Below are 18,684 nucleotides of genomic sequence, written 5' to 3'. Positions count from 1 at the left end.
TTGTCTCTGTTTAAAATTGAGTCATTTTTGTACCTACTTTAGGCTCTTGCTCTGTGTGGGGTAGGGTTGAACAGGTCAATAGGGAGGCTACCCTACTTGTGGGCCTTGACTCCCCAGTCCCTGCACCAGCTAGCTCCTCAAAAGCAGTAAGTTCTCTGCTGACTTTCTTGAGGGATGGATGTACGCAAGCCACCAGTTGGGCTCAGACATTTCTCTAGACGGTTCCTTATAGACGGGAGATTTAAAATCATCAACCCCCCCATTTTTTTTCACCTAGGGCCTTGCCTATGCTAGCCAAGTGTTCTATGACTGAGCCACATCCCCAACTTAAAACTCACTGCCTTTTGAAGGAATCAATAGCCAACTGAGAAGAATGGCAGCCAAGAGAAATAGCAGTCATGTTGCAGTGGGGGTGGGGGTGGGTGAGGTCAGGGAGCTGGTGTCTATGGTAGATAAAGTAATTCTCTACCGAAAACACTAGGGAGTTGTATTTATTTCTCAAGATTTTTTTTAAAAACAACAAATATGTACTTTTGCAGTCTAGAGAGGCACGTAGCTGAGAGATCTTTTTAAGCCTACTTATTTGACTTGCCCACTTTTGGATTCACCCTCGGGACAAGCAAGCAGGCTTATATATTCTTATCACCATTTGATAAGGCAGAATCCCCATGAAGGGTCCCAAGAAATTAAATTGAAGGATAACTCTTAAGAATATCCCTTGGTTTATGGGACATATGGGGAGGGGGAATCTGGGAAAGGGGAAATCATTTGGAATGTAAAGAAAGTATATAGAAAATAAAAATATTAAAATGAAAAAAAAGAATATCCCTGATTGTTAGAAAGGAATGTGAATGAGCATTTCTAGTGAGTCAAATAGTCTCAGTTACTGACCCTCACAGCTTTGAGAACGTAGGTGTTGGTCACAATTCAGCAAGCCTAGTGGTATTTCCTGCATTTGTATAATGGAGGATATTGACTTGGCCGTGACATTTCCATCTGAGGTCAGCCCAGACTACTTTGCCCCACTTTTTCTTATATCTACCCAGAATTTTAGTTAATTATTTAAATTAGGAAATGAAACTGGAGAAATGGTTCAGCCATCATACTACCCTTGCCGAGGATTCAAGTTCAGTTCCCATCACCCCGTGTGGCAGCTCAAAACTGCCGATAACTCCAACTCCAAGGAATCGAATTCCCTCTAATGAGTATGAGTATCCATACTCAGTTATACACACACACACACACACACACTCACACACACACATGCTTGCATAAACGTTATATAAAATAGAATGATGTCTTTAAAAATAGAAAGTATATTTGTATAGTTCAAAAACCAAACTCACAAAAGGATATTGCAGAATATGTTCCACAACCCTTATCTTGAGGCAAATAATATTTTCTATTTCAGGAATATTCTGAAAGACCAGTGAATATAGCTAAAGCTCTATGCAAACTCCTTTTACCTTAGGTCTCAGAGAGAATTTTATTTTAATGCATCAAACTTCGGTCTTTTAAATTTTTACCTCTATTAATTAGCCCTGAAGCTCTGAATACTGAAGATACATTTAGCATATCAAATGATTCCCATGAAGAAGGAAGAAGAGGGCCCTAATCCTGGAAAGGCTTGATCCAGCATTGTAGGGGAGTACCAGGACAGAGAAAAGGAAGGGGGAAAGATAGGAGAATGGATGGAGAGAAGAGGACTTATGGGACATATGGGGTGGGGGACTGGGAAAGGGGAAGGCTTTTAGAATGTAAACAAAAAATATAGAAAATAAATAAAAAAATTAAAAAAAAATTACCTCTATCATATATCATCCATATATATATATATATATATATATATATATATATATATATATATATATATATATATATATACATATACACATATACACATATACATATATACACGTATACATGTATACACATATACATATATACACATATACATATATACATATATGAACATTTCTTTGTTTATAGTGTATTATATGGGCAGGTATGTGCGTCCCAGTGTACATGGTGATATCTTAGGACAATTCTCAGGAAGTTTTTCATGCCACCTTGTGAACACAGAGATGGAACTCAAGTTGTAAGTGCCTCCTCCCGCTGAACTGTCTCTCCAGCTCCAGCCATTTTACAGTTGCATGCTTATCCTTTATGTAGTTATATCATTAGGTGAGTTCATCCATGTGTGCAGGTAGATTCCTAGGACCCAATCACTCTGAGAGGGAGCTTGGACATACATAAGCTGAGAACTTGAATCAATGTGACTTGTGCTTATATTTAATGTCTGCACCTCTGACTCCTCAGGGTCTTCACATCCTTAGTGTCTGAATTTCTTTTTATTTTTCCATCATCTACCAGGATGCAATGGCATCAGCATCCAAATAGGAGACAGTCTCAAAAGGGTGTCCATGGGGGCCTGAGTCCATGTCCCAGATTTGTCACAAGCATTTTTCATGTGTATTTGAAGTGCACAACACAGTCGAGCACACTGGCACATGTCTGTTATTCTAACATTTAGAAAGGCGAGGTCGGAGGGGGGTTCGGAGATGTTCTGAGGACCCATGAAATTTCATGGTTGTGCACAGTAAACACCAACATGTGATATGCCAGATGTGAAATACTGACTGGTTTCATTCTTTATCCAAACAAGTTAAAACAATGTTCATCCTTTCATCAAAGAAGGATAGTTCTTTACCTAAAGATACATTTTGTCATAAAATTACACATGGGCATAAAAAATGAGACCGTACCATAAGATTTAACCTGAAAATAACTTTATTGCTTAAGCAGTGCTTTGCCATGAGAAGACGGCAGAATTGCTGACATTAACTTTGTTGTCATGTCAAATGTCATTATTATAAGACGGAAGTGAATTTAGTACACCATGAAAACTCTACCAAGAGCAAGGAAAGAGCAGTGTCAAAGACAAGGTGTGTGTTTATTGTTAATGTTAGAGACAGCTTCCATCTGCAAGTCTCATACATATTCACATGTTATCTGTATTTCCCTCCAAGACAGCTGTCAGTATCACTACGCTCCTCTTACAGACCTGGCTGACAGAAGTCACCCTAGCTCCTGCCCCTAGAGATTTTCTGCTGAGATAAATCAGGCCCCATGAAAATGCTCTTCAGCATACAGCAAGTCTTTCTTACCTGAGAATTTGTGTGGGAGGCTGACATCTGTTCCTCTCCCCTCTTTTTCCTTGTGTTGCTGACTTTGTTGCCAATAATTCAACAGCCTATCTTGCATTCCTCCTTCCTTATTGGTTATCTTTGTTACTTTTGGCTCCTATAGCAAAATACCATAGACTGGCTGACTTAAACAACAAACATAGTTCACACTTACAAAAGCCTAAACTGAAGGTCTTGACAGATGCAAGGCTTGGTGAGAGTAACTTGTTATATATTTGCATGGTAGATACCTCAGAGGCAGAATACAGTCCTGTGTCCCATAAGGTCACTAATCGTGATATAGACTCCATCCCCATGATTAAATGATCTTCCCAGTACCCCACCCTTTATGTCATAATTTGTGACAGAGTTTACAACACAAGTAAATAGTGTCTTGCATTATAGAAGCTATGAACACTAGCTGGACACTTCCCCAGCCTATTTTGTAGCTAAGCCATGGGAATTAGAGAGGAGTGGGGAGAAACAAGGAAAGAAACAAGAAAGAAAAAAAGAGAGAAAGAAAGAAAAGAAAAAATACAACAAAACCCAAGAATAACAGAAAGCAAATAAAAACACCCATCTTTATTGTTTTCTGGTGGACTACTGTGAAAATATTGCCTGGAGCAATATCTTGTTGTCTTGGGTCAAGGAAAGAAAGGGTTAAAAGGGACAAAGAAAAGGTTTATGGGTGACATAATGATTTAGAGTTTTTGTTATATGAATTGATCAGGGTCCTCATCATTTAGGACCCTGTAAATCACTAAAATTGTTACTATCTTTAATGGGTATGGTTGGGTTGCATGCATGTGTATCTGTGTACACATGCATGGCTGATGCCAATGGTGACCAGAAGAGGACAGCGGATCCTCTAGAACTGGAGCTGCAGATAGTTCGGAGTGGCCATGTAAGTGCTAGAAATTGAACATTGGTCCTCTGAAAGTGCAGCTCTTAACCATTTAGCTGCCTCTTCCGTACCCAATACTCAGGAAATTTAACATGCTGCTTTATGTGGTTATGATAGAACACTATGACCAGAAACAATTTAAAGAAGAAAGCATTTATTTTGGCTTATAGCTTCAATGGAAAAGTCCATAATGGGAAGGAGGTATAGTGGCCGCAACAGGAGGCTGTCTGGATCACATTGCCATGCATATCTGAGAAGCAGAGAGGGGAAGCGGGAGTGGGACCATGCTATAAAGTCTGAATCCCACCCTCAGTGACATAGTTCCTCCAGCAAGGCTTTTCGTCCTAAAAGTTCCCTGACCTCCCCAAGTAACACTACCAACTGGGAAGCACACCCTTATTTAAATTAACACACTGTTAATGACAAAAATCATATATAATGTTAGACTTGGTGTCCAAACCTATCATGGTTTCCTCCAGTGCCTACTGATGAGACAGCTTCTGAAGAGGCTGGCTTAGTGCCCACTATCTTGGCTTCCTGCAGGGTAGGACATAGTCTCTAAATAATGGTTGGATTGCAAATAATAAGGAGTAATAATTGTTCTTATTCCATGTTGTAAAAACTGATCATTTATGTTTCTTGATCTTATGTGTTAAAGATCAAAACAACAAACAAGCAAACAAACAAAAACCCTTCAGCTTTCCCCTATACCAAAGCATTACATAGAAATCCACTAATTGACCCACTATTTTTTTTTATCCAGTTTACTGAAAATGCCATTGATACTCTTGGCTGTGTTGCAAACACTGGGAGCAGGATGATTAAGTCAGCAATGTTGTTGCCCTCAGAGTAGAGCTAAGGTGACAGTAGAGGACATAGCTAGAAAACAGACTCTGGGGCCTGGGACACCGGCTCATTGAGTGAAGTTTGCTGCACATCATTAAGCCTTGAAAAGCCTGGCTTGGTGGAACTTACCTGTGGACCCAGTGGTGGCGGTGGACTGGGCACAGATAAGGTGATCCTTGGCAGTCACTGCACGGCTGCTCTAGGATAAGCTGCATGTTCAGAGAAAGATCCCGTAGCAAATCCTAAGGTGGGAGGTGTCAGAGGGAGATTCCTGATCTAGACTACACACACACACACACACACACACACACACACTCACACTCTGTTAGGGTCTTGGCATAATATACATGGCACACATTATTAACTGAAGGAAGTTTCCTTAAGCAATTCCAGTGGATGTTGAATGTGCTTAATGGAAAAAAACAAGTATGGTGACTATCCGTTATTCTCTCTTGCCATCTGATTTGGATGTGGTTTCTATGTCCCCTCCGTTGGAAGTCTGGTGTGCTTTCAGATGGAATTAAGGTAGTTCCCATGAGGCTTGAATTAGTTCTCATGACTCTAGTTGTTATAATAGCATGAGCCTATCCTTGAATCGGTCTGACTCTCTGTCACCTTTGTGATATGATCCTGCCGTCTTTCATGACATCATCAGGATATGAGGCCCCGTCCCAGAGCCAGTACTGTGCTGTTTGGCCTTTAGCCTACAGAAGATGAGTTTCCTTTCTGCCTTTCCTCTTGTTCTGTTTGGAAAATGACTAAAGCATCACCCTTGGGTTGTAAAGGTGTAGAGGGAAGGAACCTTGTTACTACAGCCCAGAGCAAGCTTGGGAGGAGAAAACAAAACAAACCAAAAACCCAAAAACAACAAACAAAACAACGACAGCAACAAAAGGAAAACAGAGCAAGACCAGAGAACTCAGCTACAGCTATATGCCTTCCTTCCCCCTCCAAATTTAAGCCTAGACCAGAAAGAAGTAGCCAATGAGGTTTCAAGTGCGGAGGCCCCAAGGCAGGAAAGCAGAAAATGGGGGCGTGGTTTAGGAACTGAAGGAGAAAACAGGCAGAAACAATTGACTTCTTATTGTAGCTCTTCTTCCAGTCAATACTACCTATAATAACTGTTTCAGTTTTAAACTGAGCAGTCTTTAGCTTTTTCCCTTTTTACCCAGCCTTCTTTCAAGCTTTTTTTAGACACACAGGAGCAGAAAGAGCCATCCGAATCTTCACAAATACGGAGCTGCACCTACATCAGTTCTGAGTTAATTAAAAGCACACAGCATCCCATGTGTGCAGGAAGCCCAAGGAGAAGGTGAGTGAGGCTTGAAGCGAGTCCCCCAGGCACGTGCCTGGAACTGTGCACAGCTTCTTAGTCAGGCTGGGGAAGGACAGAAAACGTGATCCAGAGCGCTTCCCAGAGCAGGAGCAGGGCGCCCTCGACAACAGTGGGCCTCATTTAATAACCTGAGCCCAAACCAGGGGGAGAAAATAGCTCCTCTTTGAATGAACTCTCTCCCCTCATTTTTTAAATTTTTTTATTAGATATTTGCTTTATTTACTTTTCAAATGTTATCCCCTTTCCACGTTAGCCCACAGAAAACCCCCATCCCATTCCCTCTCCCCCTGCTCACCGTCACCTCAATTTCCCGACTTGCATTTTCCTGTTCTGGGGAATGAAGCATTCATAGGACCAATGGCCTCTTCTCTCACTGATGTCTGAAATGGTCATCTTCTGCTACATATGTTGCTGGAGCCGTGGGTCACTGCATGTGTACTCTTTGGTTGGTGGTTTAGCCCCGGGGAGCTCTGGAGGTACTGGTTGGTATTATTGTTCCTCCTGTGGAGCTGCAAACCTCTTCAGCTCCTTGGGTCCTCTCTCTAGCTGCTCCACTGGGGACCCTATGCTCATTCTATTGGTTGGCTGTGAGCCATGGGTGTTTTGATACAATTTCCAATAAGGATCAAAGTATCCACACTTTGGTCTTCCTTCATCTTGATCTTCAAGTGGTCTATGAACTTTTGGGCTAATATCCACTTATCAGTGATTGCATACCATGTTCTTTTGTGATTGGATTACCTCACTCAGGATGATAGTTTTTAGCTCCATCCATTTGCCTAAGAATTTCATGAATTCATTGTTTTTACTAGCTGAGTAGTACTCCATTGTGTAAATGTACCACATTTTCTGTATCCATTTCTCTATTGAGGGACATCTGGGTTCTTTCCAGCTTCTGGATATTATAAATAAGGCTGCTATGAACATTGTACAGCATGTGTCCTTATTGCATTTTGGAGCATCTTCTGGGTATATGGCCAGGAAAGGTATAGCTGGGTCCTCAGGTAGTGCTATGTCCAGTTTTCTGAGGAACCACCAGACTGATTTTCAGAGGGGTTTTACCATCTTGTAATCCCACCAGCAATGGAGGAGTATTCCTCTTTCTCCACATCCTATCCAGCATTAGCTGTCTCCTGAGTTTTTGATCTTTGTCATTCTGACTGGTGCAAGGTGGAATCTCAGTGTTGTTTTTGCTTGGCATTTCCCTGATGACTAAGGATATTGAACATTTCTTTAGGTGTTTCTCAGCCATCTGGTATTCCTCAGTTGAGAATTCTTTGTTCAGCTCTGCACCCCATTTTTAATAGGGTTATTTGGTTCTCTAGAGTCTAACTTCTTGAGTTCTTTGTATATATTGGATATTAGCCCTCTATCAGATGTAGGATTGGGAAGGATCTCTTCCCAATCTTTTGGTTACTGTCTTGTCCTATTGACAGTGTCCTTTGCCTTACAGAAGTTTTGTAATTTTATAAGGTCCCATTTGTCAATTCTTGATCTTAGAGCCTAAGCTATTGGTGTTCTATTCAGGAAAACTTCTCCTGTGCCCATGTGCTCCAGGTTCTTCCCTAAATTTTCTTCTATTAGACTCAGTGTTTCTGGTTTTATGAGGAGGTCCTTGATCCAGTTGGACTTGAGCTTTGTACAGGGAGATAAGAATGGATCAATTTGCATCCTTCTACATGATGCATTTACTTCCAGTTGACCAAGCACCATTTGTTGAAAATGCTATCTTTTTTCCACTGGATGATTTTAGCTCCTTTGCCAAAGATCAAGTGACCATAGGTGTGAGGGTTCATTTCTGGGTCTTCAATTCTATTCCATTGGTTTGCCTGCCTGCCCCTGTATCAATACCATGCAGTTTTTTGTTTTTTGCTTTGCTTTGTTTGGTTTTTTGATAAAGACAATTTCACTTTATTGGTATAGTTACTGCAGAGGAATTGAGGATCTCTAGTTGGCAGCAATTGTGCCTGAAACTAGTCCACATAGTTGCAGATATTGGTGTACACACTAGTATTATCTGGCAGGGCACAACCATAGCCCCAGGAGACAATACCCTGGAGATCCCCATTGCAGACCACAGGGCCACCAGAATCACCCTGGCAGGAGTCCTTGCCTCCCTCTAGGAAGCCAGCACAGACCATGTTATCAGTGATCTTTCTAGGATAGGAGGCTTCACAGTCAGCCTGAGGCAGCAGTGGGTCATCCAGGAACTGGAGCAAGTCTGGGTTATTGACACCACAGCTGAGAGTGTTGCCCCAGCCAGAGATGTGACACTGTGTGCCAGCAGGTGCACAGGAGGTGGACAGAGCCACAGTGGACACTCTGACATTGAGGGTCACAAGGGAAGAGAGCTTGATCAGCATGATGTCATTGTTTAGGGTCCTCAAATTAACATTGGGGTGCCTGATGATCTTGGCAGCATTGACAAACTGCTCATAGCCCTCAACTGCAATGATGTTGTGTTCTCCCAGTCTCACTTGAATGCGGCTGTTGGGAAGATGAGGAATGCCACAGTCTTTTTCTCTAAGACTCAAGACATCACAGTTTTCTCAAGCCCTCACTCTTCTTTTTTCCTTTCTCTTTTTTCATATTTTTATTCGATATATTCTTTATTTATATTTCAAATGATTTCCCCTTTCCTGGATCCCCCTTCCCCAAAAGTCCCATAAATCCTCTTCCCTGCCCCTATTTCCCAATCTACCCCTTCCCGATTCCCTCTCCTGGTATTCCCTTACACTGCTGCACTGAGCCTTTACAGAACCAGGGGCCTCTCCTTCCTTCTACTTGGGCATCATTTGATATGTGAATTGTGTCTTGGCTATTCCAAGCTTCTAGGCTAATATCCACTTATCAGTGAGTGTATACTATGTGTGTTCTTTTGTGATTGGGTTACCTCACTCAGTATGATATTCTCCAGTTCCATCCATTTGTCTAAGAATTTCATGAATTTATTGTTTTTAATGGCTGAACAATACTCCATTATGTATATATACCACATTTTCTGTATCCATTCCTCCACTGAGGGACTTGTGGGTTCTTTTTAGCTTCTGGCTATTTTAAATAGGGCCACTATAAACACAGTGGAGCAGGTATCCTTATTACATGGTGGGGAATCTTCTGGGTATGTGCCCAGGAGCGGTATAGCTGGGTCCTCCGGTAGTATCACGCCAAGTTTTCTGAGGAACTACCAGTCTGATTTCCAGAGTGGTTATACCAGCTTGCAAACCCACCAGCAGTGGAGGAGTGTTCCTCTTTCTCTACATCCTCGCTATCATCTGCTGTCTCCTGAGTTTTTGATCTTGGTCATTCTGACTGGTGTGAGGTGAAATCTCTGGGTTGTTTTGATTTTCATTTCCCTGATGACTAAGGATGTTGAACATTTCTTTAGGTGCTTCTCAGCCATTCGATATTCCTCAGGAGAAAATTTTTTGTTTATCTCTGTATCCCATTTTTTAATAGGGTTACTTGGCTCTCTAGAGTATACCTTCTTGAGTTCTTTATATATCTTGTATATAAGCCCTCTGTAGGATGTAGGGTTGGTAAAGATCTTTTTCCAATTTGTTGGTTGCCATTTTGTCCTTTTGACAGTGTCCTTTGCCTTGCAGGACACTTAGTAATTTTATGAGGTCCCATTTGTCAATTCTCAATCTTTGAGCATAAGCTATTGGTGTTCTCTTCAGGAAATTTTCCTCTGTGCCCATGTGCCCAAGGGTCTTCCCCAGTTTCTTTTCTATTAGTTTTAGTGTGTCTGGTTTTATGTGGATGTCCTTGATCCACTTACAGTTGAGCTTAGTACAGGAGATAAGAATGGATAGATTTGCATACTTCTGCATGCTGACCTCCAGTTGAATCAGTACCATTTGTTGAAAAGACTGTCTTTTTCCCACTGGAGGGATGTAGCTCTTTTGTCATATATCAAGTGACCATGGGTGTGAAGGTTCATTTCTGGGTCTTCAATTCTATTTCATTCATCTACTTGCCTGTCACTGTAATAACACCATACAGTTTTTAACACTATTACTCTGTAGCTTTGCTTGAGGTTGGAGATACTGATTCTGTCAAAAGTTCTTTTACTGTTGAGGATAGTTTTAGCTATCCTGGGTTTTTTGTTATTCCAGATGAATTTGAGAATTGCTCTTTCTAACTCTATGAAGAACTGAGTTGGGATTTTGGTGGGGATTGCATTGAATCTGTATATTGCTTTTGGTAAAATGGCCACTTTTACTGTATTAATCCTGCCAATCCAAGAGCATGGAAAATTTTTCCATCTTCTGAGGTCTTCAATTTCTTTCTTCAAAGACTTGAAGTTCCTGTCATACAGATCTTTCACATGTTTGGTTAGAGTCACACTAACATACTTTATATTGTTTGTGGCTATTGTCAAGGGTGTCATTTCCCTAATTTCTTTCTCAGCCTCTTTATCCTTTGAGTATAGGAAGGCTACTGATTTGCTTAAGTTAATTTTATATCCAGCCACGTTGCTGAAGTTATCAGCTGTAGGAGTTCTCTGGTGGGGTTTTTGGGTCGCTTAAGTATACTATCATATCATCTGAAAATAATGATAATTTGACTTCTTCCTTTCCAATTTGTATCCGTTTGACCTTCTTTTGTTATCTAATTGTTCTAGCTAGAACTTCAAGTACTACAAAGGAATAAATATGGAGAGAGAGGGCAGCCTTGTCTAGTCCCTAATTTAAGTGGGTTTTCTTCAAGTTTTTCTCCATTTAGTTTGATGTTGGCTATTGGTTTGCTGTATATTGCTTTTATTATGTTTAGGTATGGGTCTTGAATTCCTGTTCTTTCCAAGATCTTTAACATGAAATGATGCTGAATTTTTCAAATGCTTTTTCAGCATCTAATGAAATGACCATGTGATTTTTTTCTTTGACTTTGTTTATGTAGTGGATAACATTGATGAATTTCCGTATATTGAACCTTCCCTGCATCCTTGGAATTAAGCCTACTTGATCATGGTGAATGATTGCTTTGATGTATTCTTGGATTCAGTTGGCAAGAATTTTTGTGACCGAGTATATGGTCAATTTTGGAGAAGGTATCATGAGGTGCTGAAAAGAAGGCATATTCTTTTGTTTTAGGATAAAAATGTTCTATAAATACCTGTTAAATCCTTTTGGGTCATAACTATTCCTAGTTTCCCTGTTCCTCTCTTTAGTTTGTGTTTCTCTGACTAGCCCATTGATGAGAAAGGGGTGTTGAAGTCTCCCACTATTATTATGTGTGGTGCAATATGTGCTTTGAGCTTTAGTAAAGTTTCTTTTATGAATGTGGGTGCCCTTGAATTTGAAGCGTATGTTCAGAATTGTGAGTTCATCTTTGTAGATTTTTCCTTTGATGAGTATGAAGTGTCCTTCATTATCTTTTTTTATTACTTTAGGTTGAAAGTCAATTTTATTTGATATTAGAATGGCTACACCAGCTCGTTTCTTGGGATCATTTGCTTGGAAAATTGTTTTCCAGCCTTTTGCTCTGAAGTAGTATCTGTCTTTGTACCTGAGTTAAGTTTCCTGTATGCAGCATGTTGGGTCCTGCTTACTTATCCAGTCTGTTAGTCTATGTCATTTTATTGGAGAGTTGAGTCCATTGATATTAAGAGATATTAGGGAGAAGTGACTGTTGCTTCCTCTTATTTTTTTTTATTAGAGATGGAGTTATGTTTGTGTGGCTCTCTTCTTTTTGGTTTGTTAAAAGATGATTAATTTCTTGCTTTTTCTAGTGTATAGTTTCCCTCCTTTTGTTGGTGGTTTCCATTCATTATCATTTGGAGGGCTGGATTTGTGGAAAGATATTATGTAAACTTGTTTTTGTCATGGAATACCTTGGTTTCTCCATCTATGGTAATTGAGAGTTTTGCTGGATATAGCAGTCTGGGTTGGCATTTGTGTTCCCTTAGGGTCTTTATGACATCTGCCTATGATCTTAGGGCTTTCATAGTCTCTGTCAGGAAATCTGGTGTAATTCTGATAGGTCTGCCTATGTTACTTGACCTTTTCCCCATACTGCTTTTAATGTTCTTTCCTTGTTTAGTACATTTGATGTTTTAATTATTATGTGCTCGAGGAATTTCTTTTCTGGTCTAAACTATTTAAAGTTCTGTAGGCTTCTTGTATGCTCATGGGCATCTATTTCTTTAGGTTAGGGAAGTTTTCTTCTGTAATTTTGTTGAAGACATTTACTGGCCCTTTAAGTTGGAAATCTTCACTCTCTTTTATACCTATAATCCTTAGGTTTGGTCTTCTCATTCTGTCATGGATTTCCTGGATGTTCTGTGTTAGGTGCTTTTTGCATGTTTCATTTTCTTTCTTTTTTTATTGATATATTTTTTATTTACATTTCAAATGATTTCCCCTTTTCTTTCTTTGACTCTTGTGTCAATGCTTTCTATGGTATCTTCTGCACCTGAGATTCTCTCTTCTATCTCTTGTATTCTATTGTCGATATTTGTATTCATGACTCCTGACTTCTTTCCTAGGTTTTCTATATCCAGAGTTATTTCCCTTTGTGATTTCTTTATTCTATCTCCGTTTTTTTAAGATCTTGGATAGTTTTGTTCAATTCCTTCACCTGTTTTGTTGTGTTTTCCTGTAGTTCTCTAAGGGCTTCTCCCTGTTTACTTGTGTTCTCCTGTATTTCTTTAAATGAGTTATTTATGTCCTTCTTGAAGCCCTCTATCAACATCGTGAGCTGTGATTTTAAATCCACATCCTACTTTTTCAGTATGTTGGCGTATCCAGGATTTGCTGTTGTGGGAGAATTGGGTTTGGATAGTGCTATGTTGCCCTAATTTCTGTTGGTAACGTTCTGACATTTGCCTTTCACCATTTGGTTATCTCTGGTGTTAGTTGGTCCTGCTGACTCTGGCAGGTGCTTGTCCCTCCTGTGGGCCTGCAAGCCTGTCTTAGCACCTCTGGGTGATGGAATCTCCCCTGGCACAGAGTGCTGTGGTGCTGCCCAGTTCCTGGGTGCATATGAAGCTGGGACTGACTCTATCCTAGCTGTTTCTGCTGCTCCTGTTCCCTGCCTCTTGGCTGTTCCTGCCTGCTCCGTCCTCTCTCCTCTCTTTATTCAAATGTGCAATTAGTTCTCATCTATGTGAGAGAGATAAGAATAGCCTCTGGATCTCATTCATTCTAATCACGGCCCTTATTGCCTACTCTAGAAACATACTCTTAATGTGCTTCTCATTCTTAAAGCAATGCTGTACAGTATGACTGCAGAGGGTCTTCCAGAAGTGATGAAATCTGTACACCACTGGGAGGAGAGATGTGTCTGTCTGCATGTCCTTCAGTCACTGCATGTATACCACTGTTCTCTTCTGAATATCCTTCCCCACTGTAAGTGCTCATTGCATTGTGAGTTCTGCTCCCAGAATCCATTTTCTAATTCCTTTATTTTTCCTATCAAATTATATATATGCACATATATTAAAGTCAGATTGTTCTAAGGGGCTTCTTAGAAAACACAGAAGTACTTCTCTATCATTTCCCACTCCTCATAGATGACTCACAAGCCCCAAAGGCCATGGAGTATTTAGTCTCTGCTCACTGCTCACAACTGCAGGCATCCTGAACTCATTGGCCTTTCTTTGGTCTTCTGTGTGTGGCACCAAGAATTGACTTCTCTTCAAGGAGAAGAAAAAGTTCTGATGGCTGAATAGTACTCCATTGTGTATATATACCACATTTTTTGCATCCACTCTTCTGTTGAGGGATACCTGGGTTCTTTCCAGCATCTGGCAATTATAAATAGGGCTGCTATGAACATAGTAGAACATGTATCCTTAATTCATGAAATTCTTAGGCAAATGGATGGAGCTAGAGAATATCATACTAAGTGAGGTAACCCAGACTCAAAAGGTGAATCATGGTATGCACTCACTAATAACTGGATATTAACCTAGAAAACTGGAATACCCAAAACATAATCCACACATCAAATGAGGTACAAGAAGAAAGGAGGAGTGGCCCCTGGTTCTGGAAAGACTCAGTGAAACAGTATTCAGCAAAACCAGAACGGGGAAGTGGGAAGGGGTGGGTGGGAGGACAGGGGAAGAGAAGGGGGCTTACGGGACTTTCGGGGAGTGGGGGGGGCTAGAAAAGGGGAAATCATTTGAAATGTAAATAAATTATATTGAATAAAAAAAGGCAAAAAAAAGAAAAAGTTCTGGTTCCATCAGCCCTGCTGGCCATGCCACCCCTACTTCATTCAGATCCATTCCCCAACATCTCATCCTCCCCAAAGCAAGATAGCTGTTATTTAAATCTGTTATTGTATACTTAGGAATACAAACACAGCTCTGGTTTGTTACATGATTATGATTGTAAATGCTATTCACAGACAAATCATAAAGTCCTCTGATCACTTTTTATTTCTCACAAATACATTTCTCCTTTCTTCCTTGCAAAACATTTTGTTTTCCCAGCAATGTGTCCCTTCAAGTCCCCCTCCACCTGCCTGCTGTCTGCAGATCAGAATGTACAACTCTCAGCTATTGTCCAATGCCTGTCTGCTGCCATCCTTCCTGCCAAGATGATAATGGTCTATCCCCTATAAACTGAAAGCCAGGCAGGCCCAAAACAGCTTTCTTTTATCAGAGTTGCCTTGGTCATGCTGTCTGTTCACAGCAAAGGAACAGTAACTAAGTCATCCTTTCTTGATGAAAAGCTTTTAAAATCTTGCATAACCTGATATGTCTGTATTCCACTCTAACACTTACTTGGGTTCAGAATTCTAGAGGAAAAAAAATCACTTATGTCATTATCTCTGATCTCTGGTGACACACTTCTCGATGCTGATGATCCACAGTTGTGCTTATCTCTGAAGAGGTTTAGGTCATCTTTTTGTCCCAGAGTTCTAAAATTTTGAAATGATTGAAACTGCTTTCAGGGGCAGGGTGTAGAATAAACCTAGCAAATTAAGAAAACAGCATCATGGTTTCAGACAGGAACCTAGCATAACTGTCTCCTGAGAGGATTCATCTAGCAGCAGATGGAGGCAGATGCAGAGACCCACAGCCAGACATCAGGTGGAACCAGGGGAGTCTTGTGTAAGAGTGGGGGAATAGAAGTAAGTAAGTCAGAGGGGTCAAGGACACCACAAGAAAACCCACAGAGTCAACTACGCAGGAACCATGGTGGCTCACACAGTCTGGGCCACCAACCAGAGAGCATGCAGGAGCTGGACATAGACCCCCTACACATTCGTAGCAAATGTGCAGCTTGATCTTATATGAATCCCCTAACTAGTGAATCTGGGTGTGTTCCCTGTCATTGGATCTCCTTCCCCCCTAGACTGCCTGGTTTGTCCTCAGTGGGAGAATGATGTGCTAAACCAGCTGAGACTAGATGCCTTAGTGTGTGTGTGGGGGGGACTTCTTCTCTGAGGAAAAGGGGGAAGTGGGAGAGATATTTGTAAGGGTGGGATTGGGAAGAGAAGATGGTGTGTGTAATGGGGATGTAAAGTGAATAAGAATAAAATATTTAGGAAAAAAGAAAAGCAAGCACAAAAGAAATCAGCGTTGCTTAGTTCTAAACAACTCCTTTACTTATAAAGTGACTTCTTCCCTCTCTGTTTCCTGTCCCTAAACATCTTCATTAGTCAGCTATGTGTCACTGTCATAAAGGCCCTGGCCAGGATGCTTGTAAAGAGGTTTATTTTGGCTTTAGCTCTGCGGAGTTAAGTCTGGGATCAAGTGGCCCCATTCTTGAACCAAGAGCAGACAAACTAAACTCCCAACCCATTTTAAGGTAGTGATGTAAGTGATCTAAGCGCTTGAATACCTTTCAGGCCAACACAAACCTTACACCAACATAGCATGCATTTCCTTCTACTCACTCTACCTCTTTTAAAATTATATTATTTTATGGGTATGGATTACTTATGTACATGTGTGTGTGTGTGTGTGTGTGTGTGTGTGTGTGTGTGTGTGCATCACATGCCTGCCTGTAGCTAAGGAAGCCAGATCCCTTGAAAGTAGAGTTACATTTGGTTATGAGCCATTGTGTGGTTGCTGGGAATTGAACCCCGGTCCTCCGAAAGAGCAATCATTGTCTTGCCCACTAAGCTATTTATTCAGTCCTTGTCCCAGCTCTTAAAGTTCCATAGCATCTCACAACAACAACACCGAAGGGGCGGGGAATACTGCCCATTTTAAACTGAGGCTACCAGCATACCCCTTCTTACTTCCTGGATACAGGGGCTTCTCACATTTCTGAGTTACTGCTGTTCTAGTCTTCAGTGTGAGAAGCTTCTTTTTCTACAAGGTGCATTAAAACAAACAAAAACAAACAAATAAACAAAACTGATTCATTGTGTCCATCATTGTTATGAGATCCTCCCTTCTGAACATGCTCTAAATGGTCAGCACAATGGGCCCCACTCTGTACATGCAGACTGATTAGAAACTCTAAAGAAATGTTCAACATCCTTAGTCATCAGGGAAATGCAAATCAAAACAACACTGAGATTCTACCTCACACCAGTCAAAATGGCCAAGATCAAAAACTCAGAAGACAGCAGGTGCTGGTGAGGATATGGAGAAAGAGGAACACTCCTCCACTGCTGGTGGTATTGCAAGCTGGTAAAGACACTTTGGAATCAGTTTGGTGGTTCCTCAGAAAATTGGACATAGTACTACTGGAGGACCCAGCAATACCACTCCTGGGCATATACCCAGAAGATGCTCCAACATGTAATCAGGACACATGCTCCACTATGCTCACAGCTGCCTTATTTATAAAAGCCAGAAGTTGGAAAGAACCCAAATGTCCCTCAACAGAGGAATAGATACAGAAACCACGGTACATTTACACAGTGAAGTACTACTCAGTTATTAAAAACAATGATTTGTGAAATTCTTCGGCAAACAGATGGAACTAGAAAGTAGCCCGAGTGTGGTGACCCAACCATAGAAGAACATACTTGGTATGTACTCACCAATAAGTGGATATTAGCCCAGAAGCTTGGAATGTCCAAGATACAATTCACAGACCAATTGAAGATCAAGTAGAAGGAAGACCAAAGTGTGGATACTTTGCTCCTTCTTAGAAAGGGAAACAAAAGAGTTATGGGAGGAGATACATAGTGAATACAAAGTGTGGAGCAGAGACTGAAGGAAAGGCCATGCAGAGACTGCCCCACCTGGGGATCCATCCCATACACAATTACCAAACCCAGACACTATTGTGGATGCCAACAAGCACTTGCTGACAGGACCCTGATATAGCTGTCTCCTAAGAGGCCCTCCCAATGCCTGCCTGACAAATACAGAGTTGGGTGCTCCCATCCAACCAATGGACTGGACACAGGGTCCCCAATGGAGGGGACAGAGAGAGGACCCAAGGAGTCAAAGGAGCTGTCAGCCCCACAGGAGGAACAACAATATGAACCAACCAGTACCCCAGAGCTCCCAGGGACTAAACCACCAACCAAAGAGTACACATGGAGGGACACATGGCTCCAGCTGCATATGTGGCAGAGGACGGCCTTGTTGGACATCAAAGGGAGAAGAGGCCCTTGACCCTGAAAAAGCTCGATGTCTCAGTATAGGGAAATACCAGGACAGGGAAGCAGGAGTGGGTGAGTTGGTGAGCAGGGGGAAGGGAGCATGGGGTAGGATGTCTTTGGAGGGGAAAACAGAATGGAGATAACATTTGAAATGTAAATAAAGAAAATATCTAATTAAAAACTCTCTGGAGCTGGACATATGTGCTCTTCTCAAGATCCTCTGGACCAGTATCATCTTTTATTGATATTTTCTTATAAAACACTTCCCATCTCCTGCTTGGAAAGCCTGGGGCTAGTTCTCAGAGCCCTCAGCCTAAAATGAGAAGGAGACTGTCTGTATTCAGCACCATTGCATTAGTCTATTTTCAAATGCTGTAATAAAATACCTGGAAATGGGTAATTTACAAAGCACAGAGATTCACGAACAGGGCGCCAACATCTACCCACCTCTGAAGGCCACCATCCTGTGCTGTGTGTGAGTAGGAGCTCCCATGAAAAGAGGAGAGCATACAGCAGGACACAGGCCAGCGAGGGGCTTGGTGGCTGGGGTAGAGTTCCAGAGCAAACCACTTTTAACATAACTAACTGGGGAGAACTCTGATATTGTCCCATGGTCCTGGAACTGATTCCAACCCCTGAAGGCTTCATTACATGGCAGGATTTCAGCCCAGAGCCCCCCGGGGCATGCGCAAACCACATCCTCCCTCACGTTCACCAGTAACCGCCTCTTACCCTCCTGCTTCCACACCCTCCCTCAGCTGCGCTTTGTGTTGTGTCCGGCTCACTCTCTCAGAAAACATACTTGCCGTCTGATGATGCCAAACCTAGCTTTTCCTCTTCTGCTTGTCTTTACCAAACACATGTCTTTACAGTTAGTAGGTTTTTTTTTT

At 41.4% G+C, this 18,684-nt stretch overlaps 2 protein-coding genes across 7 annotated transcripts in view; one reads left to right on the top strand and one right to left on the bottom strand.

Moving 5' to 3' along the window:
- Window positions 1-18,684, top strand: part of LOC127673362 (zinc finger protein 431-like) — a 273,064-nt gene that overhangs the window by 167,102 nt on the left and 87,278 nt on the right. The window lies entirely within an intron of this gene.
- Window positions 8,245-18,594, bottom strand: LOC127673180 (anionic trypsin-2-like). The gene is made up of 2 exons (XM_052168789.1): window positions 18,527-18,594; window positions 8,245-8,758 (listed from the first exon to the last, which is right to left on the bottom strand). Exons 1-2 carry the CDS (start codon window positions 18,592-18,594, stop codon window positions 8,245-8,247), a joined length of 582 nt encoding a protein of 193 aa, XP_052024749.1.

This window comes from Apodemus sylvaticus, chromosome 22 (genome assembly GCF_947179515.1).
Source record: "Apodemus sylvaticus chromosome 22, mApoSyl1.1, whole genome shotgun sequence".
NCBI lineage: Eukaryota > Metazoa > Chordata > Mammalia > Rodentia > Muridae > Apodemus > Apodemus sylvaticus.
The sequence above is the reverse complement of the archived record's forward strand: the minus strand, read 5'-3'. Positions and strand labels throughout refer to the sequence as shown.

Excerpts from the sequence above, each read along its gene's own strand:
- LOC127673180 (XM_052168789.1), bottom strand. The coding sequence starts at position 18,594 with ATGTTTTCTGAGAGAGTGAGCCGGACACAACACAAAGCGCAGCTGAGG. Across the intron at positions 8,759-18,526 it reads GAGGGTGTGGAAGCAGGAGG|CCGCATTCAAGTGAGACTGG; the intron begins GTAAGAGGCGGT and ends TCTTCCCAACAG.